Here is a 27,443-nt window from a genome sequence, read left to right as displayed (position 1 = left end):
ATAAGAATGTGTAACTGTTCGTAGTGCATCTTAGCTCGTTCCCTTATTTGTTCATAAACACTGAATGAGCATCTCTTGGGGGCCAGGTACTTGCCACATTGTTTTGTCTCCTCTAATAGACTGTGAGCTCTCGTAGTCTGGTGAAGAGTGCAGGTGACTAAACAAAGAGCTATAAGATGCTGTTGAGTGGTGGACTGGAGGGATGGAGGGTCTGAGTGCGTGGAATTGGAGCACGGGCCACCTGCCCAGTGTGGGCTAATGGGCTGATGGGTTGCTGGGGGGGGGGGGTAAATGTGGGGCCTGATGAGGGCTGAGCTGGCTTCTGAACTGTATGAGGGGATGCACCAGCCAGTCAAAGGAGGGGAGGGCGTGCCAAACAGAGCGAAAAGAACATGTGGGGGCTCAGAGGTCTAAGAGAGACCTGTCATATTTAAAGGAATTCCAAGTGAAGGTTAGCAAAAGGCAGGGTGTACTTTCGGCAGATGGCGGGAGGCAAAGCAGGAGCGGCAGGCAGGAGGCAGCTGGGGGGGAGGGGTGGGTGCTTTCTGTGCCCTGCTCTGGAATCTTCACTTACTCTTGGAAGTGAATGGGGACCACTGGAAGACCTTAATCTAGAAGACCCTGTGTTGTCTCACAGATGAGAGAAGAGAGGGCTTGGGAATTGGAATGCCATTTCCGAGGTCACACGGCTAAGTGGCAGCACCCGGGCTCCATGAGAGATCAATCTCCCAGGCCTGCGCAGCTGTTAGGGATGGGAAGGAGTGTGCTGGGGAGAGAAGGGCGCAGGGCCACCTATAGCTTCTCATGGTCCCTCTCTTAAATGGAACAATGAGTCATCTTCTCTCCTTATCTTTCAGAGCAAACAAACAGAAATCAGCCTCCACTGGCCAACTCACAAACTGAATAGAGCCCTTGGGAGACTTCTGCTCAAATTTCCTTGAACCAGTGTGACCAAGGAGCTGAGGCATCTCTTGATTCTTACAGAAACTGAGAGATTCCCTCATTCCGATCTCTCTTCTATTTCTCCTTAGTGCTGTCTGAGCTCTCCCCTCCTTCAGGGAGGCTCATATGCTCTCTTCTTGAAGTGAACATCATTAATAAGTTTGCGTGTGTTTACTCTGGAGATGCCGACCTTGGCTGGGGTGGCAACAGCATTTCTGTGGTGAGCCCGGGACAGAGGTATAGCTCGAGTTCTTGCCCAAGATGAATCCTCTGGTTTAGGAAAACTCTCAGCCTGCCCATGTTGATTCCAGGGAGGGGCTAAGAACGCTCTCACGTGTGATATCATATCATGTCTCCGTTTGGAGCCTGTAGAAAAGTCTCTACTGAGACTCAGGGCTGATATTCAAAATACGTAAGAGTCAACAAGCCCTGGGCACTGACTAACCAGAGGAGACACTGGCTGTAGCGAACCTGATGGACCGCCATGCCAACCAGATGTCAGCTCCACCAACACCCAAGAGAGAAGCACTGATCTTGGATGCTTATATCTTATATCCAAGATGGCAGCGAGAGTCTCTTCTTCTTGAGGACTCTGGTTGGGGATGCTGTGTACCTCTGCTTATACTTGCTTTCGGGGAGCACAGTGCAGGCCAACGGCACTGCCAATTCCAATGACTGGAAGGGCCTGTTGGCTGCAGTAATGCTCTCTAGGGCCAAACCAAAGAGCTGCTCCTTCTCCTCTGTCTACCTAGCAGGAGGAAATGGTACTCCCATACATGCAGGGCCCTTTCCTTTGAGAGTTCTGCCTGGACCAAAGAGCACTTTCATCTTTTTGTGCCTTAGAAGATAAATAAGTAAGCGTAATGTCAGCCCTCACTAAAAGTAAAAGACGAAACTTCATCTTTCTTGGGTCTCCCTAAACTCAATCTTTCTGTTTGGACACTTTTACAGTATTAACATAGTAAATAAATTGTTTGATTTGTGCTAAAGAAGTGTGAGGAGAAAGAACAATCTTCGTATAATGGATTGGAGCTTTTGCACAATGCCAAAGGCCTTCTTTACACATCACCCATGAATGGAGGCAGGAACCCAGACTTTATAAACTACCCAGGAACATGCACAGCACTGTGGTAATGCTGGTTAGTAATCTGCTGGAGCTCGGATGCATCAGATGCCCAGACAGCTGAGCCCCCTCTCCCGCATCTTGTCCCTTCTTGCAAAATGAAGGTAATATGTCTAACCTGTAGGCAGTGCGTGGCTTCAGTGGCCCGTCGCAGAACTTTTGCTGGTTGGGATCGCATTTTCCACCCAGGCTCTCCATCTCTGCTCCCAGCTTAATGTTAAAACTCTTGGAGTTGCTGTCGGGGCTTTCTGCACACTTGCTGGCAAAGTAATCGGTCTGATACATCCGAATGGAGGCGTTGTGTCTGTATTCTAGGTAGGAGGGCAGAGGGTGCTGCTGTTCTGGCTTCAACTCATCACTGCCTGTGGGGAGAAAACCCACAGTGAGCTGCTGGCTTCCTCGTGACCTGAGGGATCTCTCCCTAGGCTTCTAAGTCTGCCTCCCCTCTCCCACCATCTCCGGTCAGCTCCAAAGGGCAGACACTTTGATCTTGAAGGATGCTGTGAAAGTCTCCTAATGAAATTAATTTTAATCCACTTCTTCTAAAGTAAAAATTAAAAAGAGTGTGTATATACAACATTTAATACACACGCATGTGGATTTATATATATAGACACAGACACACACCATCATATTTCTAGGAAATAAAACATGTGGGCTTGGGTAGTTAACTCATTGCATCAGATGGTAGACGTGTTCCAGACCTCCCGAAAGTTGGCCACTCCCCGCTGGGAGAGTCAACCCACTCAATAAGCTCTCTGCCTTGCCAATGACCGTTGTAGCTGAGCTAATAAGGAAATCCTCATGACCTAGGAAATAGGGAAGAGATAAGAAAAATCAAGTTCAAAGCCAGAGCAGTCACCCGCAGGCACGCTCCCTGTGCCACACCCTGTCCGATCACAGCTCTGTGCACAGCTCTCTGTTATCTTGAGTACAGTTTAATCCTGGCTTGAATTTGGCCCCTCCTGCAGCACGCTTCCCAGAACTCGCCCCGTCCACCCAGCTTGCTGTGTGTTTTGGCACCATAAACTCGTTTTGATGTTGGCTGGAGGAAGGCATAATTAGGAAGATAAATATTATGGAGATAGGACACCATTAACCATGCACTTCGAGAAGTGGTTTTGCGGGGGTTCATCGCATTCTGGACTCTCGTTTAATAAAATTTGTTCAAAATGAGCGGGTCTTGGAAATATAACCTTGTTGACAGTAAATGAAACGGAATGTTGCCTTTGGGATGACCATATATGCTATGATTGACATTTATAGGAGACGGACTGTTATCTTAGATCGCCAGGGGAGCACAGCCCATCTCCACGGAACATCAATAACTGAAACCCGCAAGGCTGCAGAACACAAGGCTGCCTGCTGGGGTGTGGCTTCCTTTTGGTCACTGCCTTACATCCATGTAGGAAACCATTATCTCCACTGCATCGTCATCAAATCTAACGATCTCTGCATAGTTCGCAGGTTTCTCTCTTAAATCCTTATCTGTAGATATAAGCAAAAATACCTATTTGTGAGATGTAAGGACATCTGGGATGCATCCCTGACCCTTGATATCATTTAATTAATTTTGCATAACCAACTTCAGTACAATTAAATAAAACGTCAAAGCACACGGACCCTTAGCTATCCCGTGAGACTATAATCCTATCTAGCCTAGGACCCGCTCCAGCGCTGGTCGGGTTTAAAGTTTCTCACCGCCCACAAAGAGGTTAAAAGAGCCAGGGGTGTGTAACACCTTAAACAATTTTGGAAAATCTAAGGCATGTCAAATATACGATGCCACCGCAGACACACACATGTTTTGGAGGAATCGGGCACAAGGCCTCCGTGGCAAACACGACACTCCTCTAGGTGGTTTCACAAATGCCAACATAAGAAGCTCCAAGAAATCGTACTTGACAACGCAACGTTGTTACAACTCTTACCTAGTATCTGCCTGGCCTGTAGGAATGAGGTAGACAGCGAATAATTTCGTTGATGAGAAAATGAAATTTACTGTTGAAAATTCAGTAGAGAAAGGAAGACTGCCTTTCGGGATCATCTTTTCCCTCTTTTTAGCTTTTGAGTGTTTTCTGTGAATCGGTGGGTGGTATGGAGCCTGTGCTTCCTTGGGCTGTTGGAGATCGGGGCGGGGAAGACGCGGAAGTACACAGCTGCTCGACGGCAGAGCCGAGAAGGAGCCATCAGCACTGAGTGAGCCATGGAGAAGGCTCTGGGGGTCACCGCGGAGCCAGGGCTCTTCCAACGAGCCCCGACATCCCTACGTGAGGCTATTTATGCTATGGTTGCGGTTGCTACTATTATCATTCACCCATTTCGTAGTTAAATCCGGTGAGTAACAGGCTTTGCTGCTGGAAGAGCCTTTGAGCAGGTTTTGGGGACATCGCCCGGCATCCAGGTGACCTCTGATGAAGCAGAGTCGGTGATCACTTACCATCTGCCTCCCTCACGACCACCGTGAAGTACTTTACAGCTCCGTTGGTGTCGCTGAACCAGCTGCAGTTGAAAGTGAAGTTGATGGAAGATTTGCTAATCAGCACATCCTTTTTATTCACCCGAATGTGCGGAGGTGGAGGAGGGGGCCCTGAAAAGGATGAAGAAGGAACCCAGGGGAGTCAGGACTCCGCTTGTCCATATAAACGACAATCAGTGACATGAGGGTCTCCACTCCCCTACATGGGGGGGTGTGTCTCTGGTTGTGTGTGTGTGTGTGTGTGTGTGTGTGTGTGTGTGTGTTTAAAACTTACAATCAAGAAAAACCTCCTTCTCCTTTCCCGGAGGGAAGCAGAGGAAGTGATTTGCCAGAGGCACATTAAACATAATGAGAGGGGAGGATTTCCTGACGCTGTACCACCAAATTGCCTAAAAGCTCTGTGATACCTCCAGCTCTATCGGACCACGTGTTGTCTTGAAACACTCAAAGTGCTTGAAGACTGTTTAAATCACCTACACGCGGAAAAATGTCTCCGTAGCCTGAAGGCTCTCCCATTCTCTCTTGCAAGGGACCCCAGGTCTGGCTCCTGGGAAGGTGAGCTGTGTGCCCAGTCGAACCGGGGGCTCGCTGCGTGCATCACCTCCAGAAACACTTACGGTCTATCATCGTGATGGTGCTGTCTTCCACCACCTCACTGGTCATGCCGGCCGACTGCACCTTGATGGACACCAGGTACCTCTTGTGGGGCACGAGCATCATGATGTTGAGGAGAGATTTCTCTTTCTCCAGCTTTCTGGAAAACTCAACTTCCTGAGTGTCCATTTTCCGACATTCAATGCTGTACCCGTCAAAGTCAGAGTCAGGAGGGATCCAAGAGCAGGCGATAGCCGTGGAGTTCTGAGGCCGGCAGTGCAGGTTTTGAATCTTGTCTGGCTCTACAGGGCAGAGAGGGACAGACATGTTACAACTCAGGGAGACTTTTTTTTTCTTCTTCCTTCAGTTCCTTTGGGCCCAGTGTGCTGTGAGATCTACATAAGTTTCAAGATTTACTTGGATTGCTTTTCAAGAAAGAAAACAATTCTTGGGGCGCCTGGGTGGCTCAGTGGGTTAAAGCCTCTGCCTTCAGCTCAGGTTGTGGTCTCAGGGTCCTGGATCGAGCCCCACATCAGGCTCTCTGCTCAGCAGGGAGCCTGCTTCGCCCTCTCTCTCTGCCTGCTTCTCTGCCTCCTTGTGATCTCTCTCTCTGTGTCAAATAAATAAATAAAATCTAAAAAAAAAAAAAAGAAAGAAAGAAATTCTTAAGGATCTCCCAAGGAATTTCTGCTTCCCAGACCACACTCTGAGAGCAACTAAAAATTAAAATGCTGTCCTTTTAAAAAATCATCCAGTGCCAGTGTGATCGGAAACACAAATACACACTAAATATAGCGTTCACACTAAAATTAAGGAGCAGAAATCAGGTGGAAGTTGGGGCTGAGTAGCCAGCAGGTTAGAAGGGCAGCTTGGCCTGCCTGAATTCAGATTCTGCCTGAATTCAGATTCTGTTTACCAAGCAAGTTACTTGCCGTGTCTGTGCCACATTTGTAAAGTGGGAAAATTAAGAGAACCTACTTCCTGTGGGAACTGTGATGGGTCATTGAGTTGAACCAGGCACAGCCACCTAAAAAATCTGTGTCTTGTATAGTAATTGCTCAATAAAAGCCTGCTCTTATGAGAAAAGACAAAAACAAAAACAAAGACATAGCATTGGCATAGTAATTGCTCAATAAAAACCAGCTCTTATGAGAAAATTAAGACATGGCATTGTTTCCTTGTTACCTTCTAGGCCCTGGCTCTGTTCCCCTCCCGTTCCCCCCCCCCCCCGCTTCCATTCTCTGCCTTCCCTGTTCACAAGCCATCTTCCAGTTCAGTAACTGCTCGTGGTTCCCTGTATACACCATGCTCGTGGTTCCCTGTATACACCATGCTCTTCTAGCCCCTGTGCTCATGGTCAGTCAGTTTCTCCGGCCTGAGACAGTGCCCGACCCAGTAGGGACTCAATGAAGAGCGATCATAATCTCAGGGGTTGTTGTGCGTGACTCTACAAGGAGTAAGAGATACAGTATGACAGATAAGCACCTAGCCGACCTGACCGCACAGGTTACTAACCAAACTCTAGGCCTCCCCGACCAGCGAGAGGACCTCCATCTCTAATTACATCCGATGAAGCTAAACTGTATGATTTCGATACACAGGCTTTAAATTTGAATTTTTGCAAGTAAGCCATTTCAAAAAGAAAAGGTCTCCGTTCCCCTATATGTTAAATCAGACGGGCTGTGGTCCTGTGTTTTAAGTGTGCCTTGGTGGGGGTCAGGGATGCTCTGCTGGGGTGACTGCCCTGAGGCTTCCTTTTCCTTATCCCCTGTCCCTAGGAATTTCTAAGGAGCCTTCAGGCTCTTGAATAGAACTTGAAAATCTAGGTCTAGACCACTCTATCTCATTCCAGGAGTCAAAAGTCTTGATAAATACCTAGTTTTAAAAGCTGACCATTGTCTCATTGGCCACAGCAGAAAATATAGTAACGATGATCAGATAGCACTAACCAGGGACATCAAACTCAGGAAGGCTCACAGAGTACTGCATAATATGGGGACAGATTAAAAAAAATAATAATAAGGCTAAAGACAGCTGTATTTGACCAAATAGGGAAAAACCCTTCCATTTCATTGTTGGGTCTTTGCTATCCCTGTTACAAATTTCATCCTTTTCTCTTTTCTCCACTTGCCCTTCCTTCCCAAACTCAAAGGTATGTTTGGGGGTGCCTGGGTGGCTCAGTCGATTAAGCGTCTGCCTTTAGCCCAGATGATGATCTCAGGGTCCTGTGTTTGAGTTGGGCTCCCTGCTCAGTGGGGAGCCTGCTTCTCCCTCTCCCTCTGCTGCTTCCCCTCCTTGTGCTCTCTCTGAGATAAATAAATAAAATCTTTAAAAAGAATAAAATGTATGTTTTTTCATAAACTTTGTTAGGTTTATGGTTACATAATTTTCAGGATCCAGTGCCAAGTGAAAAATGCAATACTCTGTGTTCAAAATATTAAGATTTCAAGATGGTGACAACAGAAAATTAAACAGAGTATGGGGTCCCTCTGAGTACAGGGCCTGTGGGTTGCACAGCTGGGGCACTAGCTCCCCACCTCCGCTTGCAGAATAGATCATCACCTGTTGCTGTGATTTGGCACAAAACCCCCCTTCTACAGACACCTTCTCCTTAGTCACAAGACTCTTTGTCCTCAACAATCATGACTTTGAAACACTTGGCATCTTTGTGCCACTGGATGAATTTGTGTTTCATATCAAGGTCTAAAATATTTAGACCTATAACAGTTTAGATAACAATGATTTTGAGAAAAAAAAAAAAACCCTTTTTTCAGGATTTTTCAGGATTTTTTTCAGGATAAGGGAATTGGCCTTTGAGGCAAGCAGTACTTATGTCTTTTCAAACATTAACTGCTTGTTAATCTTTTGAACTCCTTCAAACCAAACCACAGCTGGAACCCAAAGACACCTTCTCTGTTCAGCCTTAGGGAAAGTATTTAGAAACACCATGCCCGATTCATAATTCTGGTAATTTACTTAAAGAATAATATGGAAATTTGCTTCAGCCTCTTTCCTTGGTTCTTTCTCCCCTCTCCTTTCTGCCTCTCAAGTCCACATGTCTTCTAAGACCTCCCGTCATAGCCCCGTTCACTAAGAAATAGGTACCTGCTATGGGCAAGGCGCCCTTCTATGGACTGTGAACAGTATGGAAGTGAATTAGGCATCAGCCCTAATTCCCTCTAGGAGGGAAGAGGAGTCTGCAACAGCCATAAAACAGGGTAGAAAGGAGAACGAACCAGAAGAAATGGACAAAGAAGGTGCTGGGCAGAGCGTTAGACAACTTTCTGGAGTTAATGGTGGACAGGAGTTAGCAAAGGCTTTCCGGCAGAGATGATACCTCACCAAGATGTTGGGAAAGGGGCATTTCAGGCAGAGAAAAGTATGAATCCAGGCACACAGGGTAGGGCTGGGAGTGGGGGGAAAGGTAGAAGATCAGGAGTTGTAAGTTGTTCATCATGGCTGGAGTAGATGTGAGAGACCCAGAATTGTGGAAGGATTCTACATGAGAATTTTAAAGTTCTGTTGTTTAACTCTCTGTTACCTTGGGCTTTCTGTTACCCACAACCAAATCCAATCCTATCTAATGCAATCTTCAAAGTTCCTTCAGTCATTCCTTATCAAACGCAACACTGAGTCCCTCTTCTTGCCAGCTGCTCTCCTTGTAGGCCTGCCCCATTTGGTAAAGGCCGCTCTTAAATTCCAGCACCCAGGACAGAATATAGTACTCCAGAAGCCATCTGCTGAACCCCGCCTCTACTGAGTTCTTCAATTGAACACACGTGTCACACAGCCCACAGTAAACCACCAAAAACCCATCTTGAGCTTGCCGTAAATGAAAATTCTTAGTTCTTTTTCGCCTATTTTTCTTGAGACTCAGCTATTTAATTTCAAATTGCTCTCTGGATATGATGTGGAGTACGAGTTATAATTACTATAACATTAATGTTTGCTGAATACGTGAAACAGCTACCTGATTAAATTCCTACTTTTCAATGATCTATTTCATCAATAACCACTAACTCTCTGATCTGATCTTAGAAACTACACATATTGGTATTATTGAAAAATAAATGTTTGGATTAAGGTTCCTATGCTGAAAACCTTTGTTTCTTCAAGGTTTGTTTTATCTATTCCAAAATGCCTTTGGGAAGAAACTGGTAAGTATTTCATTGTTGAAGAATTTTTATCTTTAGGATTTATAGCCACGTGTCCTGACAGATCCCTCTGTTTCTAGTTTGCCCCTTACAGTCTATATTCCACACTGTACCCAGAGTGACTTCTTATAGTGTAAGTTTGATTATTATATCTTGGCTGAAAATCCCTCAGTAACTCCAATTGATCGAGGATAAAGTTAAAGTCACTACCGTGGTTCTCAAGACATTTTATCACCTGACTCTCCTAATCCTTACCTTTTATGCTCTGGTCAACTACTTTCAGCTGCTCTGTCCCACCTCATCTTGAAATATTTTATTCTCTACCTAGAATATTCTCCACTTCTTTCCCCATATCTACCTGGTGAATCTTACTCTTTGCTTAGGTTTTGGTTTGGAGACTGCTTCTTCCAGGAAGCTCTCTTGTACGGGGTTAGATGCACCCACCATGAGTTTCTAGAGAGCCAAATACTTCCTTCCTCACACCTCCCACTGAACCGCAAGCTCCGTGAGGGGAAGATCATTTATTTTCCACTGTTGTTAATGTTGAAGGAATGAACAAGTCTATGTTGACTGCTGCTTGAATTCACATCTAACCAATCCCAAGTAAAAATGTGGATTTAAGCCACGCCTCACTGGAATAAGATGTCGCAATACATACTTCCCCCTCCCTCTGAGGGGGAACCAAGAGTAGTAAACATGTCATATCTGAGAGCCAAGAGTAGCAAACATGTCGTACTTGTCCTCACGGATCCAAATATCGGTCTGCTGTAGGTTTTCCAGGAGTCGCCACTCACAGTCTTGACACTAAATTGATAGGATCTCCCTGGACGAAGACCATATATGATGCGTCCTTCTGATTTCCTGTTGCTATAGGGGTTGAAGACTGTGATTGCGTCTCTGGGGGACCACTGCAGCTCAAAGTCATCGTAGTCTGTCCAGTCTGGTGGCCCCTTCCACGTGATGGCCAAGGATGTGTTTGTAACATCAGCAAATGACATAAGACTGGGAGGAGTTGGGGCTGTACGTAGGAGAACATGAAAAATAATCACATAAACATGTCTATGCCATAATATATGCAGATAAGACAGCTGAGTGATGTCAGACATACATCAACGTACTTTGTAAGAAGAGGTACTATGAAAACCTAAACAGAAGCTTCTATCTGTAGTGTTTACTATGCATTAGGTACTCTCCTCAAATGTTTAATGCACACGTTCTTCAATTTTCATAACCAGAGTTTCCTTACTGGAGTACTGTGGGACAGGAGTGGGCCCTGAATGGGTTACAAGTGTGTACTGGTTCCATTGGATTTCTGAGGTGTGAAGGCTACAGTCCACTGACAGTTACATCCAGAAAGCCTCGTTCATTGACGCCAGGGTGGCATTCAGACTAACATTGTCTGCGTACGCCCAGGAAATAAACTATTTAGAAAGCACTGCCCATGGCAACACAATGATGATGTATATGATTTTCCCCATTTTACAGATAAGAAAACTGAGACTTAGAGATGCTCAGGACATTCCTAGCTTCACATGGGTAAGTGGCAGAGCTAAGCTAAGAACCTAGATCATATTCCTAGATCTTCCATGGTATGTTTGCAGATAAGGTCTGTTTCCTTTATCCACTGTATCATAGTGCCTTTCCAAGTTCAGGAGCTAGCACATAGCACACCATTACTGATTTCCCTTTTTCTTACGAAAACTGTAACTCAAATGTGTCCCACCAATACTAGCCTTTGGCAACTGGGTTTTTTTACCTGTTCTGCTCTCCCCCGTGAGCTTGTTGCTGAGGTCCCCACTGTGAGTTACCACACACAGTGTGTACTTCCTTCCAGGAACAAGGCCATGGAAACGCCATTCGGTCAGGTCCTTGTCTCTCCAGTTCTCCTTCTTCGTGCCATTGGGGTTGTAGAGAATCAGCTCATAAAAGTCAAAGTCCCCGGAGGCGGGACTCCAGCTGAACCAGAGACTGTCTGTCATGTTCCGATTGGATCCTCTGAGGTTACTCACGGAAGCTGGGACTTAAACACAGTGAAAGCCTTTACTAAGAACGAGAGTTAGAAACAAAGGCATTTGGCCCACAGGTGAGGATATGAGTGATGTTGGGCATATAGGTGAGTAGTCCCAATTGTGGAGTCAGATCTGGCCTGTATTTCAGGGCGTGGGTTTAGGGGCATGTGGTCTAGAGCTGTGGTACAAATGAAAATAAAAAGAACCACCACAGGGGTGCACCGGAGGCTCAGTGGGTGTTTAAGCATCTGCCTTTCTCTCAGCTCAGGATCCCAGGGTCCTGGGATTGAGGCCCACATTGGGCTTCCTGCTCAGTGGGGAGTCTGCTTCTCTCTCTGCCCCTCCCCCGGCTTGTGCTCTCTCTCTTGCTCTCTCTCTCAGATAAATAATAAAAATCTTAAAAAAAAAAAAAAAACACCGTAGGTGGTGACTTCTGTATGCTTGCCTCATGTAGTCTGATAAACATCTAAAATGAGATCTTCAGCAATGATTTATTAAAACTGGTCACACAGTTTATAACTTAGCCTGTGAAAGGCCTGAAAGTGTTCACAGAAGGTCCCAACTCCTTCCAAGCTGGCCCATCTCACCCAGGCCCCTCCCCCACACCCTCTGGGTGTCTCTGCTTCCCCTCTACCCTCTCGTAGGCTCTCTGTTCCCTCAACTTTTTCCTACCCAAACTATATCAGTTGAGCCTCACTTGGGAGAAGAGTGCTAACTGTCTCTTCTACCACTGTGTAACTCAGTCATACTGGCACCTGTCCCGTGGGTATGTAAGCCTCGTTCTTCTCCAGAGAGTGAAGACTCTTGTCTCTCAATGGAGGAACTTTAAACATTAATGAGCAGAGAAGGGAAGATGTGCAGAGGGCAGATGGTCCTGAAGTGGTAACACGGAGGCAATTCTACTCAAGCTCTAGGCCGATCTGGATCCGTTGCTCATTTTCATTCCCTTCCCCAAACACACTGAGATCTTCTGTTGGGTGCCTGGGATGTGTTCTCACACGGCTGCCCTCACCTGCAGGGCTCAGCTGAAATGCTTTCTCTGTTGAAAGTACTATCTTGTCCTGTCAAGTCTCCCTGTCATAGCATGTTGTTTTTTTCTTTCTTAGACTCAAGGGTGTTCCCAAGTCATCTCCCTTAAAAATCTGCCGTCTGCCCCCTCTTCCCTGTGCCCATTCCCTCACCCAGCCCCACGCTTATGTGGGCTCAGTGGGTTGGGGGCCTCATCAGCACCGTTCATGGTCATTGTCCAGCAGTGAGCCCCAAGTGGCACAGAAAGCACTCAAAAACTATCATCAGATGTGAAAAAAAAAATAACCAAATAGAAAGATAAGACAATGAACTCAAATTATGGGAAAAGAGTCAATTCCGTTTCTTATTGGCAGCCCAGAGAGATGTCTCTCTCTCTCTCCTTTTTCTGCAATTCTTTGTGTTCCGTTCATGCTGTGCTGTGTCACGGAGTACTCATGGATTGGTCCTTTCCACAGTGGATCTTCTCCAGACCTGCCCTCCGCTCCACGAGTGTGGAAGTTTCCCAAGGGGAATGGCTTGAATGGAGCCACAATGGGCTGCAACCCTCTTGTATTGGTTAGCTGGCACATAGAGCAGCCAGATTCATTTTTCCATCAAACCCTATGAAGTCTACAAGTGGTGGCAACAGAGCAGAAGCTGTGGCCAAAGCTATTCTGGTACAGAATCAAAGATCTGGTTTAGGGTCAAAAAGCCTGAAGGTCATCAAGTTCATATAGAGCTAGACCATGTATAGAATTGGAAATGAAGGACACATCACAGAAAAGCCAGTGAATACTGAGATAATTTCTCCACTCTACATTCCGGCTTGGTTGGATCCGGGCCTTACCTGTTCGACCGAATATGAAAGATTCATTAGACAGCTCCCCACTGTGAGTTACGATCACCATTTTGTACATTCGGCCTTGCAGCAAGTTCTGGAAAGAGAAGCTCTGGACTTGTGGGTCAACCTGAGCTCTCTCCTGAAGTGTTCGATCTGGGTTGTACAGAAAGATATTATACCCGTTGAGCTCCCCTTCTGAGGTGGTCCAGCTGAAGGACAGGTGTCTGGTGGAGTTCTCTGTGATCCTCAGGTTGGTGACAGCGGCAGGGACTGCAAAAGTTGAGCCAGACAGTGAGACTGACTTTCGGCATGCCCCCAACACAGCCCAGGCCCGAGGACAGCAGGGACACACTGCACAGCAGCCCAAAACACATTGTTTCTGCCTTCAGAAAATATCAACTTCATGGAGACCCCTAAACAAAGAAGACTGAATTTTGTGCATGACTGATGCTGAAACTGTTAACAAAAAAACCAAAATCAAAACCAAAAAAACCCCCAAAACAAAGAGAGAGAATAAAGAAAAACCAATAAAGGGAAATGATCTTCAAAGACATTTTTTGGGTCTGAAATAAATGTTAATCTGACTTGTGTGACTCAATGTTTTTCTAACACTAAGAGCTAGATCAGAAATTTAAAAAATAAAACAAAACAAACACACATCTCTGAATGCCATCTAAAAGCTAAGGAATGGCCCATGGAGGTGAGGGCAGCAAGGGAGGGAAGAGAAGTGGGAGAGAAAGAGAAAGTGGGCCGAAGGAGATTCAATTCAGGGGTCGAGGAAAGAGAAGCAAGAGAAAAACCAAAGTCATTTAAAAAAAAAAAAAAAAAGATCGACCTTGGGATTCAATGACCCTCTTGGCCTTCAGTGGCACCCATTGGCAAAGTGATCAAGAGCCCTCAGAAGTGGCCGGCTACCCAACTGTTTGCACAGGGGCTGTCTGATACCGCAGAAGTCTTGGGCTACCAGTGGGAACAGAACTGGACACCTGCCTTGGTCTCTCCTGGGTTCTCCTCCCTCCGCTCCAAACACTTCCTCTTGTGCTTTCTCCTTAAAAGCTGCTCCTTCCCATCACTCCATCCTTTGTCCTCTGCACGTTCCGTAACACAAGCTGAGCACCCAGTCTCATTCGCTTCGTGGATTGCTATAATCTGAATGTTTATGTCCCTTCCACCCCTGAATCATATGTTGAAACCTAACCCCCAAGGGGATGGTACTGGGGATGTGGCCATGGGGAGGTGGTTAGGTCATGAGGGTGAAGCCCTCATGAATGGGGGTAGTGCCCTTATAGAAGAGACACTGGAGAGCTCTCATGCCCTTCTACCATGTGAGGACACCGCAAGAAGATGCCAACCATGAACCAGGAAATGGGCCCCCAATGGACCCTGAATCTGCTGGTGACTTGATCTTGGACTTCAGCCTCCAGACCCATGGGAAATACAAGTTTGTTGTTTAAGCCACCCAGTTTATGGTATTATTTCTTATTGCAGCTTAAACAGACTAAGACATGGATTTAACTGGAATTTTTGCCCAAATATTTATCTCCAGCTCACTCTTCTGAGCTTGGGCCATATTTTCAATTACCCATGATCATCCCTTGCTGTAAGTCATCCAGACATCTCAAACTCAGTATGCAACTGAACCCTGTCCATTTCTTCTTGACACGGCCTCCTCCTACTTCTCTTATCTCAATTCATGGCATCATCTTCTACCAGATACCCCAGAGAGCCACTCCGGAATCTTCTGTTCTTCCTTCCGTACTCTACTCAGACACCAAGTGCCATCTTATCTCATGTAGAAATAGTTCTTGACTAAACCTACAATTCTTCATCAGGGCCCCTGTGGTGGTTTAGCTTTTGACCCTTATCATTTCTATAACTGCAATCATTTTATGACCCCAACTACCTTTCTGATTACATCCCCCTACTTTGTTCTCGCTCTGCTCCAGCTATACTGGTCTCTTTACCGGTCCAACAGGCCAGACACACTCTTGCTTGAGTCTCTGCCTCACTGTTTGCTCTGCACGGGGATATTCTTCCCGCAAATACCGGCATAGCCCTTTCTCCCTTTTCTTTCAGATGTCTGTTCAGTTATCACCTTCTCGACAACACCTCTGAGGACTGTACTATCCAAAATTGTAAGCCTCTAACACTTGCTACCCCACTTTCCTGATTTAATTTTCTCTTTGGTATTCACTACCATCTAACCTACTATACTCTTGACTTATTTATTGTGCTTGTTGCCTTTTTTTTCCCTACTAGAATATGAGCTTCATGACCATCAGGCTTTATTTCACTCACTTCCATGTATCCAGCATTTGGTAAGGCACCTAGCACATAGTAGGTGCTCAGTGACAAATGATTTAATGAGTGAGTCTCTTCTCCATTCAATCTCTTCCCCGTGGCCATCTGATTTATCTTTTTTATGGTACAAATTTTATTACAAAACACTCACTCTCTGGCTGAAAACCTCGTATGATCTCCTCACAGCTTATAAGGAAAAATAAATTCCCGAGGAAGCTGTGCCAGGCACTCTCTAACCTGGCTTCAGTCTGCTCCCCCGGCCTCACCTCTCCTTCATGTCACCCACACTTCATCCACCCGTGGCTCCTCACTGGTCCTTCTCACACCTCCCAGTCTTGCCAAAGGACAGGATCTCTGCACTGGGTTTCTTTCTACCTTCTCTCCACGTGCAGAATTGTTTCATCTTTCAGGATAGTACTGAAAGATCCATTTTTATGAAGACCTCCCAATTCCACCAGACTTCCACGCTCTTCTTGATGTTGGATATTCCTTTCTTCTATATAGTCCTTATCACAACGTATCGTCATCTTTTGTCTGTGTGTCTGTCTCCCCCACCAGTCAGTCAGCTCTTCCAGGACAAAGCATGCCAAGTTCATCTTCATGTTTCTGTCAGCATCACCCCCCTCCCTTTCAGAAGGAGCTCCTTAATGAGTAAGCCATCAGACCAGGGTCATTGTCTGTATAACGACCCCCAGAGATGTCCATGTCCTAATCCCCAGAACCTGGAAATATGTTACCTTATGTGGCAAAGGGGACCTTATAGATGTGATTAAGGTAAGTATCTCCAGGCGGGGAGCTTAGGCTGGATTGTCCGGGTGGTGATCAATGTAATCACGAGAGTCCTGAAAAGATGGAAGAGGGAAGCAGAAGAGTAGAGAAAGAGATATGGCGACATACACAGAGGTTGGAACGATGCTATTGCTGGAAGGGGGCATGAGCCAAGGAATGTGAGTGGCCTCTGGAGGCTGAAAAGGGCAAGGAGAGGATCTTCCCCTGAAGTATCTAGGAGAAGCACAGTCCTGCTGATACCTGAAGCCTCAATTTTAGCCCCATAGGACTCACTTTCAGTTTCTGACCTCCAGAACTCTAAGAAAATAAACTGGTGTTGTTTGAAGTCACTAGGTTGGTGGTAACTTAACACAATGGCAGTAGGTTTTAATAATACATCTAAATTGGAGTGGGGTAGGCTGGAGCCCCCATGAAGAGGCTGACTGATGTGGAAGTGATAAATCATAGTGAACATCCCCGTCGTGTCAAGAAATAGCTGTCTTCTCCCCGTGTGGCTTCATCCCTTTGACCCTGTGGCTCTAAAGGAATAGCACCCAGGGATGGGATCCGGGGCGAAGCGATGAGCTGTGCAGATTACCTGTGCGGCCCTCAGTCTGGGCTTCCTTGCTGAAGAGCCCTCCGCTGACAGTCAAGATCTGTATCTTGTATTTCTTTCCTGGCGTTAGGTCTTCAAATTTGTGCTGCTTGGTGGCAGCTGGCTCTGACGTGTTACTCAGAAGGATCCCCTTGTCGTTTAGAAGCAGGATCTCGTATCTCTCTGCCACGCCGGCAGCTTTTTCCCAGCTTACTGTTAAGGAATGACTGCTGTATGCATTGTCTGCAATTATTCCCTGGACAGACGCTGGGACTGCAAAGGAAGAAGAGAAGCGAGGGCTGTCAGGTTCTGTCACTTAGGCTAAGCCAACTGAGAAAGCAGGTGAGAAAAACTTTAAATCAGTGGCAGAGAAAAGAGGTTGCCACCATTTCACTCATGTCGCATGGACACTTTCCATGTGCCCTTACGAGACAGTATTTCTTGGCCTAGATTATCTGTACACCTGCTTTGAGTCTCTATTTTCTTCCCCTCTGAATTTAGACAGGCTCTTGAAGTCAAACAAGTAGAAAAATTAGTGAAAGTGACTCTGATAAATATGCAAAGTGATTCAGATGTATGTATCTAGAAAGTGGAAGATGCTGAACAAATTTACATTCAGTGAATATAGTTTGGATGGTGGAATTATGTTTAGACTTTCATTCCCAAGATTAACTCACCTCAAACCTTTCAGCCTTGACCTAAGCAGTAGTATATAATAATTTTTTTTACTATGGCTCCTGATGGGAAAGGTAAAGTAGTATTATTTTTAGTAAGATTTTCTGTCCTAGGTTCATATTTTTTCCTCATTCTACATAATCTTAGGAGATCTCATTCACTCCCATGGTTTGAATTGTTACCCATATGGTGACGACTCCCAAATTTAAACTTGCAGTTCAGATCTCTCTTCTATTTTTGCAAATGACATCTCTCCCTGCATGTTCCATCCAGTTCCTAAGAGGCCCAAATTGGACTCCTCAGCTAACCTCCTCATACCTCCTTATTGTCCTTTGTTCCTCTTGGCACAAGTCAGAAATGTGGGTTGTCCCTCTTATACTACACATAATCAAACATGGGTCTTGAAATTTCTACGTCCTACAACTTCTATCTCTTTGATCTATCCACTTCTCTCCCTTCTCTGTCCACTACCACTCCCCTAAGACTATATCATCCCTCACTACATGATTGACCAATGCCCTTCCTTCCTCACCTCCCACACTATATCTGCATAGTCTCCTGGCAGCCCCATGCAGATGGCTCTTCAATGGCTCTCGTAATTCTAAACACCTTAACAAGGCATATGAGGCCCTTCATGATTTGGTCCATCTACTTCCTTGGCCATACGGCTTATTTTTACTCTAGCACACTACACAGTGTGTAGGTCCTCAGTGTGCCGTGCTTTCTCTCACCTTCAGGCCTTTGTTTTTTCTGCTGGAGCCAAGTCAACACCCATGTCACCAGGATGACTTCTTAGTGTCTATTTAAATGCTACTTTTCCCTGAAACCCTTCCGTGGCTCTTCATGTTTGCTCCTAACACACCCCATTATTACTTTTATTTTAGAAGTTATCACGTTGTAATTGTCTTTTTATTTCCCTGTCTCTTTAACTAGACTATAAGCTTCTTGAGGTTGGGGGCTCTATTTTGCTACTGAATTCCCATTTTCTAAGCATAGTGCTTGGCATATGGTTGAAGAGATACATATATGAAATAGATACACAGGAGGGGACAGGACAGAAGCCCAGGCCCACAGCTAAATGAGTGGTTATGGGAACGGAAGGCATCTGATAAGTATTCCACCACAGTAGAGAAGGCAAAAGGTTTGGAGCCAGACAAACCTAGATTTGAGTTATAGCTCTTGATCTTATTACGTGCATCCTTGATAATGTTTTATAAGCATTCTGGGCCTTACTTTCCTCATCTATAAGATGGAAATAATGATCTCTATCTTCTAATGTGACTAGCGATCATTTTTAAATGCCTGGCAGTTAGAAAGTGCTTTAAGCTTATTCGTGTTTTAAAAGTAATATGTTATTGGTAATATTAATATAAAGAGGCACATTATTCCTTCATTTGTTACTTATTCTTGTAACAAATGAAGTAAATGGCATAGGTGTTCATTTTTTTAAAAAATCTGAGAAGGGTAAATTTTACAGAAAATAGTAACTATTTAAATGTAAATAGCTAATGTAAATAGTTACAGAAGTCTATGTGTTAAAACTAAAGTCTACATCGTTTAGCAAGTATGAAAATTTATTCAAGTGATATGGCCCTTCAGGACCTTTCATTTGTTCTGAAGATCTCTATTACGAAAGAAAAATGCAAAAAGAAACTATGAAAAGGGCTCTTCAAACAAATTGAATTATGGCTTTGAGTTCGGATGTTTTTGACTTGTGAATAGCTAAGCCTGTCCATCTGCTGTCCTGTCGTGGAAAACAGTTTGGCTCTTCTCCAGGTGGGCACTCACCTGTCCGCCCCACTGCGTCTACCTGGTTCTTCAGGGAGCCGCTGACTGAGGCGATCACAATCTGGTACTGTTCCCCAGCCTCCAGCCTGTGGAATGTGTGCTCCGAGACGTGTTTGGAGACTGTCTGAGACTCAACCTTTTGATTCTGCCTGAACGCTGACACTGTGTAGGAATCGATGTCCCCCCCACCAGGAGTCCAGTTGACTGTCAGGCTATCTGTCGCCCCATTGGGAGAGATGTGAATATTTCTGACAGCGCTTGGAACTAAAAAGGAAAATAGATGGAAAAGTCATCACTTAGAGAATGAACTATGGAAATTTTCAACCAAAATTGTCACGCTTCTTATATTTTGGCATGTACTAAAATAATTCACTTTCATATACCGATACCATTTTTCTCGGACTTTTCTGCCTGAACTGAATTTGACTGGGGAAATTTAGAGGGACATTGAAGCCAGCAAGTGGAAATGAAGGATGCTGGTAGTAGAGTGAGGGGCCAGTTAGATTGCCTTGGTCCAAGTCTTGGTTTACTCATTTACTAGCTGGGGGACTACAGGCAAATTACTTACTCTCCATCAGTTTCAGTTTCTTCATCAGAGAAATGGCAGTTATGGTAATAGTGACCAGCCCACAGAGTTGTGAGGATTGAACAAAATGTCCACGTAAAGCACTTTGCTGTGCGTTTGGTTCATGGTAAACTGTCAATAAATGTTAACGGTCATAACAACACTCCTAACAGCGTTCCAAAGGAAACCCAAGCAACAGAGTTATTTTTATTTAATCTGTGAGCCTCACAAGCACCAGCTAGTCACATTAGTCCAATGCTATTTCTCTGAAAGCTTTTTTCTCTTACCCTACATAGTACTTTACTTTTGTTAATCCAGCTTGGACAACATCATGTTCACCATCAAGATAACCTCACTTCTTGCCATCTCCCTTTTACCCTATTATTCTCAACCCAAACGCCTGGCTACCCAACATGCTAAATTCACCAGCACATCTACTCAAGTTCAAGAGCCACAATTCAAATTACCTGTGAAGCCCTCAATGAAGGCTGACTGCTGTACTTCTCCACTGACGGTCAAGACAAGAATTTTATACTGGCGCCCTGGCGTCAGGGAGGTGAATCGATATTCAGTTGCAGTATTTACGAGATGAAAAGGAGGAAATACTTTCATATCGTTGAAGAGCAGCTGGATCTCATATTGGTCGACATCCCCATCAGCTCGTGACCAAGTCACCAGAAGGTCCTCAGTGCTCCTATTCCGCAACGTTAGATCCCTAACGGGCTCTGGGACTAGGGAGGAGTATGGCAAGACACTTCAGGAAAGTGACTGATCAAAGTTTACCTACAGAGTAATTTATGAATCACATTCAAGGAACTGGCAAACATCTCTCTTCCCCAAATAAACCACTTGAACTACTTCATGCATAATTAAATGAGAAAAATTGGAAGCAACTATTAAAATTGTAATTTTTTCCTGACATAAATCTTCTATGCCAAGTGTTGGTAGGATATAATTATAAAATGAATTATGACCTCAATCATAAGATAAAACAAGATGTCTAGAACTTTAAATGCCACAGTACAGGAAGACCGGGAAGAAAAATGGGACAATTGGTCTTCTTGCTTCCCGACTGTGCTTGCTTTTATCTACCAATAAATATTCTGCAATTATAGGCCATGGCTTGGCTGAATGATATTAGCTCCAAGTGAGAGTGGGAATGCAATTTACTGGTCAGGAAGCAGAGAGAATTCAAGGTTCAGATATTTTATTTACTCGATGACCTTCAAGTCCCAACAAACCATCAGATTTTACAAGCTTTCCACTTACTTGTTCTTCCATTCCCTTGTTCACTGGCTTCATATTGTCCACTTCTTGTACTAACAGTGATGCTGTACAACCGTCCAGGGACTAACTTAACAAACACACACTCGTTTTCACTCTTGGGGATGCTTTTGGTTTGAACGAAGTTGTTTTTGTTTTTAATGGTGACTTCGTAGTGATCAAAGTCTCCAGTAGCATGCACCCAGGATACCTTTAAATAATCACTCCTGGCTGAGTTACTAATACTGACTCCCTGGACCTTGTCAGGCACTGAAAAAAAAAGAACAGAGAACAGCTGAAATGTAGTGTGTCTAAGGGAGTAATTGAACACAGATGACAACCTGGGACAGTGAAGGTAAGTGAGTAGATTTTTTCTGTGGGCATTTAAAAGAAAAGTTTTAGACTTTTAGATCACACATTTCCAGAGGGGAGAGATTGTTACACTACTTGGAGTGATTAAATGGATCTTTTAACAGAGCCCAAGAAATGAATTCTAATCTTGTTTTTTTGCATACACGCAAAATGTCATGTACAAGATGGAATTAAATATGATAACTGATGATTAATGTGAATTGATGGTGATGATATTAATTCCAGCATACCTTAGTGACTCAAGACATAATAAAAAGTTACCAAGAAGAGTATAAACAATCCAAAAGAAAATTGGGAGAAGAGGAAACATGTAGTTAATACATGAAGAGATGTCTAACATCATTGGTGATCAAGGAAATGCAAGTCAAGACCATGGCAAAATACCATTTTATAACCACATGGTCAGCAAAATTTAAAAACCTGACAAGACCAAGTATGAGACAGGACGCCCAGCCATGGGAGAGAAGATGAATGGACCATATATACACAGTGAGATTATATAGCAGTCATAATTTCTTTTTAACTCAAAATGCAAAAATATGGATTTTTGCCTTTAACATCAAAACACAAAATATAAGTGAATCTTATCAATATAACATTAAGTGAAAAACAAAGTCTTAAGAGAGTACATACTGCATAAAATAACCTTTTTAAAAATAATGTTAGAAGAACTAGAATTTTTTAAACCTGTAATTTTAGGACTATATAAATACTAAAACTATGCAAGGTGAAAGGCAAGAAGAGAGATGAAACTGGGAGTCAGGATGATGGCTACCTTGGGATGAATCATTGGGGTGGGAACTGCATGATTTGATACAGATTACTGTCAAGGTTCTAGCTTTTATTATTTTTTTTCTTAACATCTTAATTTTATTTTATTTTTTCAGTGTTCCAAGTTTCATTGTTTATGCACCACACCCATTGCTCTGTGCAATACGTGCCCTCCATAATACCCACTACCAGGCATAATACTCCATAGTGTATATGGACCACATCTTCCTTATCCATTCATCCGTTGAAGGGCATCTTGGTTCTTTCCACAGTTTGGCGACTGCAGCCACTGCTGCTATGAACATTGGGGTACAGATGGCCCTTCTTTTCACTACATCAGTATCTTTGGGGTAAATACCCAGTAGTGCAATTGCAGGGTCATAGGGAAGCTCTATTTTTAATTTCTTAATGAATCTCCACACTGTTTTCCAAAGTGGTTGCACCAACTTGCATTCCCACCAACAGTGTAGGAGGGTTCCCCTTTCTCCACATCCTCTCCAACACATGTTGTTTACTGTCTTGTTAATTTTGGCCATTCTGACTGGTTTAAGGTGGTATCTCAATGTGGTTTTGATTTGAATCTCCCTGATGGCTAATGATGATGAACATTTTTTCATGTGTCTGTTAGCCATTTGTATGTCTTCTTTGGAGAAGTGTCTGTCCATGTCTTCTGCCCATTTTTTGACATGATTTTCTGTTTCGTATGTGTTGAGTTTGAGGAGTTCTTTGTAGATCTTGGATATCAGCCCTTTGTCTGTAGTGTCATTTTTGAATATCCTCTCCCATTCTTCAGGTTGCCTCTGTGTTATGTTGACTGTCTCCTTTGCTGTGCAGAAGCTTTTGATCTTCATGAAGTCCCAAAAGTTTATTTTTGCTTTTGTTTCCTTTGCCTTTGGAGATGTGTTTTGAAAGAAGATGCTGTGGCCAGTATCGAAGAGGTTACTACCTATGTTCTCCTCTAGGATTTTGATAGATTCCTGCCTCATACTGCGGGCTTTCATCCATTTTGAGTTTATCTCTGTACATGGTGTGAGAGAATAGTCGAGTTTCATTCTTCTATACATAGCTGTTATTTTGGGTAGTGGTTTCTCATGTGCCTATTAAATTATTAAAATAATTAATTAAGTGCCTAAATTGAATTGGAAGCCTAAAAAATAAATAAAAGTGACAAAACACAGTTTCTTGAACCAAGAATTATGATTAATCCAATTTTGTGCACCTGAGGTTCCCCCAATAAATATACAAATAAATAAATAATGTGTGCCTGTGTTTTTTCTCTCAATCTATCAATTGATCAATCAATTGGACAAAGCTTGTATCTAAAGTTCTCTTCCACTTTCCTTCCACATGAAATAACTCAGAAATTTCAATATTTTGGCATCTAAGCTATATTTCCCATGATACTTCTTACATCTGTAAGTTGCATTTCATTATCTCTTGTTGGCATACGTGTACTGGTTACTTTTTGTATTAGAATATATCTCCCTGCAGAAATGGAGCCAGGACAGGTATGCTTTCTTCAAGATATTCACTGGAACCAATTACAATGTAGCTAGAATTTATTCAACACAGAATAAAGGAAAAGAAATTCTGAAGTTTTTATGCATGGGCTGAGTAAGAAAAGTCAATGACCCAGGCAATTTATTGAAAACAAAGCAACTATTATAGGAAGAAAAACCAGACTACATACCATGACCCTTAAGTCAATAAGGGGCTCTCCAGGTGGAATTGGAGGTAATTTGTGAGACCTGCCTTGCTGCATGATGAGATGATGTGATACAGAATTAGAAATATTGATATTTTCACCCAAAACGTAGAACAAAAGCATTAGAAAGGGAAAAGAGCTTTGACACAATCAGCTAAAATCAACAAGACAGCATCTCAGACACAACTCTATAGTTAAACTGATATCGGGGGCAATGGATTGTCTTGATTAGTCATGCATCAAATCCAAGTTCATGCTGGTAAAGAGTCAAGAAGGTGCTTTGAATAGAGGATCATTTTTCTTCCATTTAAAAACAATCTTGACAAAAGGCTTGCAGTATGAAGGTCAGATACATAGGAAACATTCATGAGTTGACGTGGAGGGGAAGCAAGGGGTTAGTAGGATGACATATCCTTTGATTCTGGTGATTTTTAGGTTCCAAGTTGATCAACATAAGACACTGACATAAGGCTGCTTCCCAAATGGAAAGCTACTTTTCAGATCTCAGGCATTATTATGATTATCAGTATAATTAGATCTTAAATCATTTGAGGGTAGGGAATAGCTTTTTATATCCCCAACCAGTGCTTTCAGAAATAGCATGATGTAATGGAAATAGTACTGGAACTAGGTGAGGTTGATTACTGGTCAGCCATGTGGGCTTGGAAGAGCTAAGTTTCTCTCTGGGACTTGATCTACAAATGAGATGGGATTAGATCAATCCATGGACACTTTCAATGTTAGCATGCTGTAGCAATGTAAATCAGTGGTTTTTAAACTTTCTGAAGTCAAAGAAACTTTGAGAATCTGAAAAGAGCTACCCACTCACTCCACAAAGAAACACACATACCTTTCTTATCTGCAACAACTTCATAGACAGTTTTGGGGGTTATGACATTCTTAACATCTATCCGTAGAGCACTAGCTAAAAACTGTGGATCTAAGTGATTTCTGATTATTAATTCAGTGAACATTTATTGAGTGCTTATTGGATTCCAGACCCTGTGCTAGGTAATAGGATGATGTCAATTGCCTTGATCCTCTGGAAAAAATAACATAGTTTTAGGTTTTTATAAGGTCTTTGAGTCCAGAAGATGATTGGCTAATTCTTGCGTTCAGCAACAATAAAATCATGGGTGCTTATGTGGGCCAGGTATAGAGAGAAATACAAAAAGGATTTGGTTCCTGACGTCAAGGCAATCACGGAGGGAGAGATGCAGATGACTGCAATGAATAGTAAATGTCTCCTAGAAAAACATGAATGGGAACTTAGAGGGACACATGACTCAGCTATGAATACTAATCATGATGGAATTAAGTGGATAGAGCAGAAAGATAGGAGACCCATTATAAATTTAACTAATAAGAACCTCTGTCCTGGTTATTGGCAAGAAAAGCAAAATAAAGACATATCAGTGAAAAATTTTGTGAGAGGTCAATGAGCAGATCCTAGCAAACGATAACATGTGTCAAAAGTGATTTTGAAGTTTTCAGTTTAGGTGAGTGTGAATACACTTTGGTTTTGGAAATTTGACAAATTCATTTTTTATAGTATTTCTTTTCATTTCTTTTTTGTTATTATTTTTTCTAGTTTTATTGAGAAGTAATTGCCTTATATCACTGTATAAATTTAAGGCATATAGCATGATGGTTTCATTTATATGTATTATGAAATGATTGCCACATTTGGTTCAGCCAACATCCATCCGTTCATACAGACATAATAAAGAGAAAAGAGTGAAGAAAAGAAAAAAGGAGGAAAATGTTCTTAATATGATGATAACTCTTATGATTTAACCTCTTAAGAACTTTCTTATGTATTGTCATCATGGGGCACATTACATCACTAGCACTTATTTATCTTATAACTGGAACTTTGTACCTGTTGACCATCTTCCTCCAGTTCCTCCTTCCCCCACTCTCTGCCTCTGCCTTTTTCTATTAGTTTGCCTTTGCTTTAGTTTTAGATTCTACATACAAGTCAGGTCATTGAGTATTTGTCTTTTCTTTTTGACTTATTTCACTTAGCATAATACCTTTAAGATCCATGCAGGTTGGAGCAAAGGGTAGGATTTCCTAATTTTTAGGGCTGAATATTATTCCATTGCATAGATATACCACTTCTTTTTTTTTTTTTTAAAGATTTTATTTATTTATTTGACAGACAGAGATCACAAGTAAGCAGAGAGTCAGGCAGAGAGAGAGAGAGGAGGAAGCAGGCTCCCTGCGAAGCAGAGAACCTGATGAGGAGCTCAATCCCAGGACCCTGGGATCAAGACCTGAGCCAAAGGCAGAGGCTTTAACCCACTGAGCCACCCAGGTGCCCCGATATACCATTTCTTTATCCATTCATCCATGGATGGAACACTCAGATTGTTCCCATGTCTTGGCTGTTGTAAATAATGCTGCTATGAACACAAGGGTGCAGATATTTTTTTGAGCTAGTGCTTTTGTTTCCTTTGGATATAATCCCAGAAGTGAAATGTTTGGATCATGGGGTGGTTTTTAATTTTTTTTTTTTAGATTTTATTTATTTATTTGACAGAGAGAGATTGCAAGTAGACAGAGAAGCAGGCACAGAGAGAGAGGGGGAAGCAGGCTCCCCGCTGAGCAGAGAGCCCAATGCGGGGCTCGATCCCAGCACCCCAAGATCATAACCTGAGCTGAAGGCAGCGGCTTAACCCACTGAGCCACCCAGGCGCCCCGGTTTTTAATTTTTTGAGGATCTTCCATACTGTTTTCCACACTAGCTATACCAGTTTTCATACCCAACGGTGCACAAGGGTTGCCTTTTCTCCATGTCAATGTCAGCATTCATTACCTCTTGTCTTTTGATGATGGCCATTCTAACAGCCAAAAGGAGATATCACATTGTGGTTTTAATTTGCATTTTCCTAATGACTAGTGATGTTAACCATCTTTTCATCTGCTTGTTGGCCTTTTGTATATCTTCTTTTATTTTTAAGGTTTCATTTATTTATTAGACACAGAGAAAAGGAGATCACAAGTAGGCAGAGAGGCAGGCTGAGAGAGAGGGGGAAGCAGGCTCCCTGCTGAGCAGAGAGCCTGATGTGGGGCTCGATCCCAGGACCCCAAGATCATGACCTGAGCTGAAGGCAGCGGCTTAACCTACTGAGCCACCCAGGCACCCCACGTATATCTTCTTTAGAAAATGACTATACAGGTCCTTTAACCATTTTTAATAGGGTTACTTACTTTTTTGCTATTGAATTGTATGAGTTCTTCGTATTTAGGATATTAACCACAACTTTGGGTATTAACCCATTATCAAGGTGTACGTTTTGCAAATATTTTTCCCATTCCATAGGTTGTTTCTTCACTTTGCCGATGGTTTCTTTTGCTGAGCAGAATCTTTTTGTTTTGATGTAGTCCCAGTTGCTTGTCTTTGATTTTTTTTTGCTTATGCTTTATATGTCATATCCAAAAAATCACCACCAAGACCCTATATTTTCTTCTAGGAATTTCGTAT

At 43.3% G+C, this 27,443-nt stretch overlaps 1 protein-coding gene across 1 annotated transcript in view; it reads right to left on the bottom strand.

Moving 5' to 3' along the window:
- LOC111142161 (protein tyrosine phosphatase, receptor type B) overlaps nt 1–27,443 on the bottom strand; it is a 112,177-nt gene that overhangs the window by 24,722 nt on the left and 60,012 nt on the right. Inside the window, exons 12-21 of the mRNA XM_022495154.1 lie at nt 21,112–21,375; nt 20,310–20,573; nt 19,278–19,541; nt 16,818–17,087; nt 13,157–13,420; nt 11,049–11,312; nt 10,029–10,310; nt 5,162–5,440; nt 4,506–4,655; nt 2,184–2,427 (exon numbers count right to left, since the gene is read on the bottom strand). Coding sequence (XP_022350862.1) covers nt 2,184–2,427; nt 4,506–4,655; nt 5,162–5,440; nt 10,029–10,310; nt 11,049–11,312; nt 13,157–13,420; nt 16,818–17,087; nt 19,278–19,541; nt 20,310–20,573; nt 21,112–21,375 — 2,545 coding nt within the window. The remainder of the gene's footprint in view (nt 1–2,183; nt 2,428–4,505; nt 4,656–5,161; nt 5,441–10,028; nt 10,311–11,048; nt 11,313–13,156; nt 13,421–16,817; nt 17,088–19,277; nt 19,542–20,309; nt 20,574–21,111; nt 21,376–27,443) is intronic.

This window comes from Enhydra lutris, unplaced genomic scaffold (assembly GCF_002288905.1).
Source record: "Enhydra lutris kenyoni isolate GAN:26980312 unplaced genomic scaffold, ASM228890v2 scaffoldscaffold7, whole genome shotgun sequence".
NCBI classification, from domain to species: domain Eukaryota; kingdom Metazoa; phylum Chordata; class Mammalia; order Carnivora; family Mustelidae; genus Enhydra; species Enhydra lutris.
Note: the sequence above shows the minus strand (reverse complement) of the source record. Positions and strands in the feature narration are given on the sequence as shown.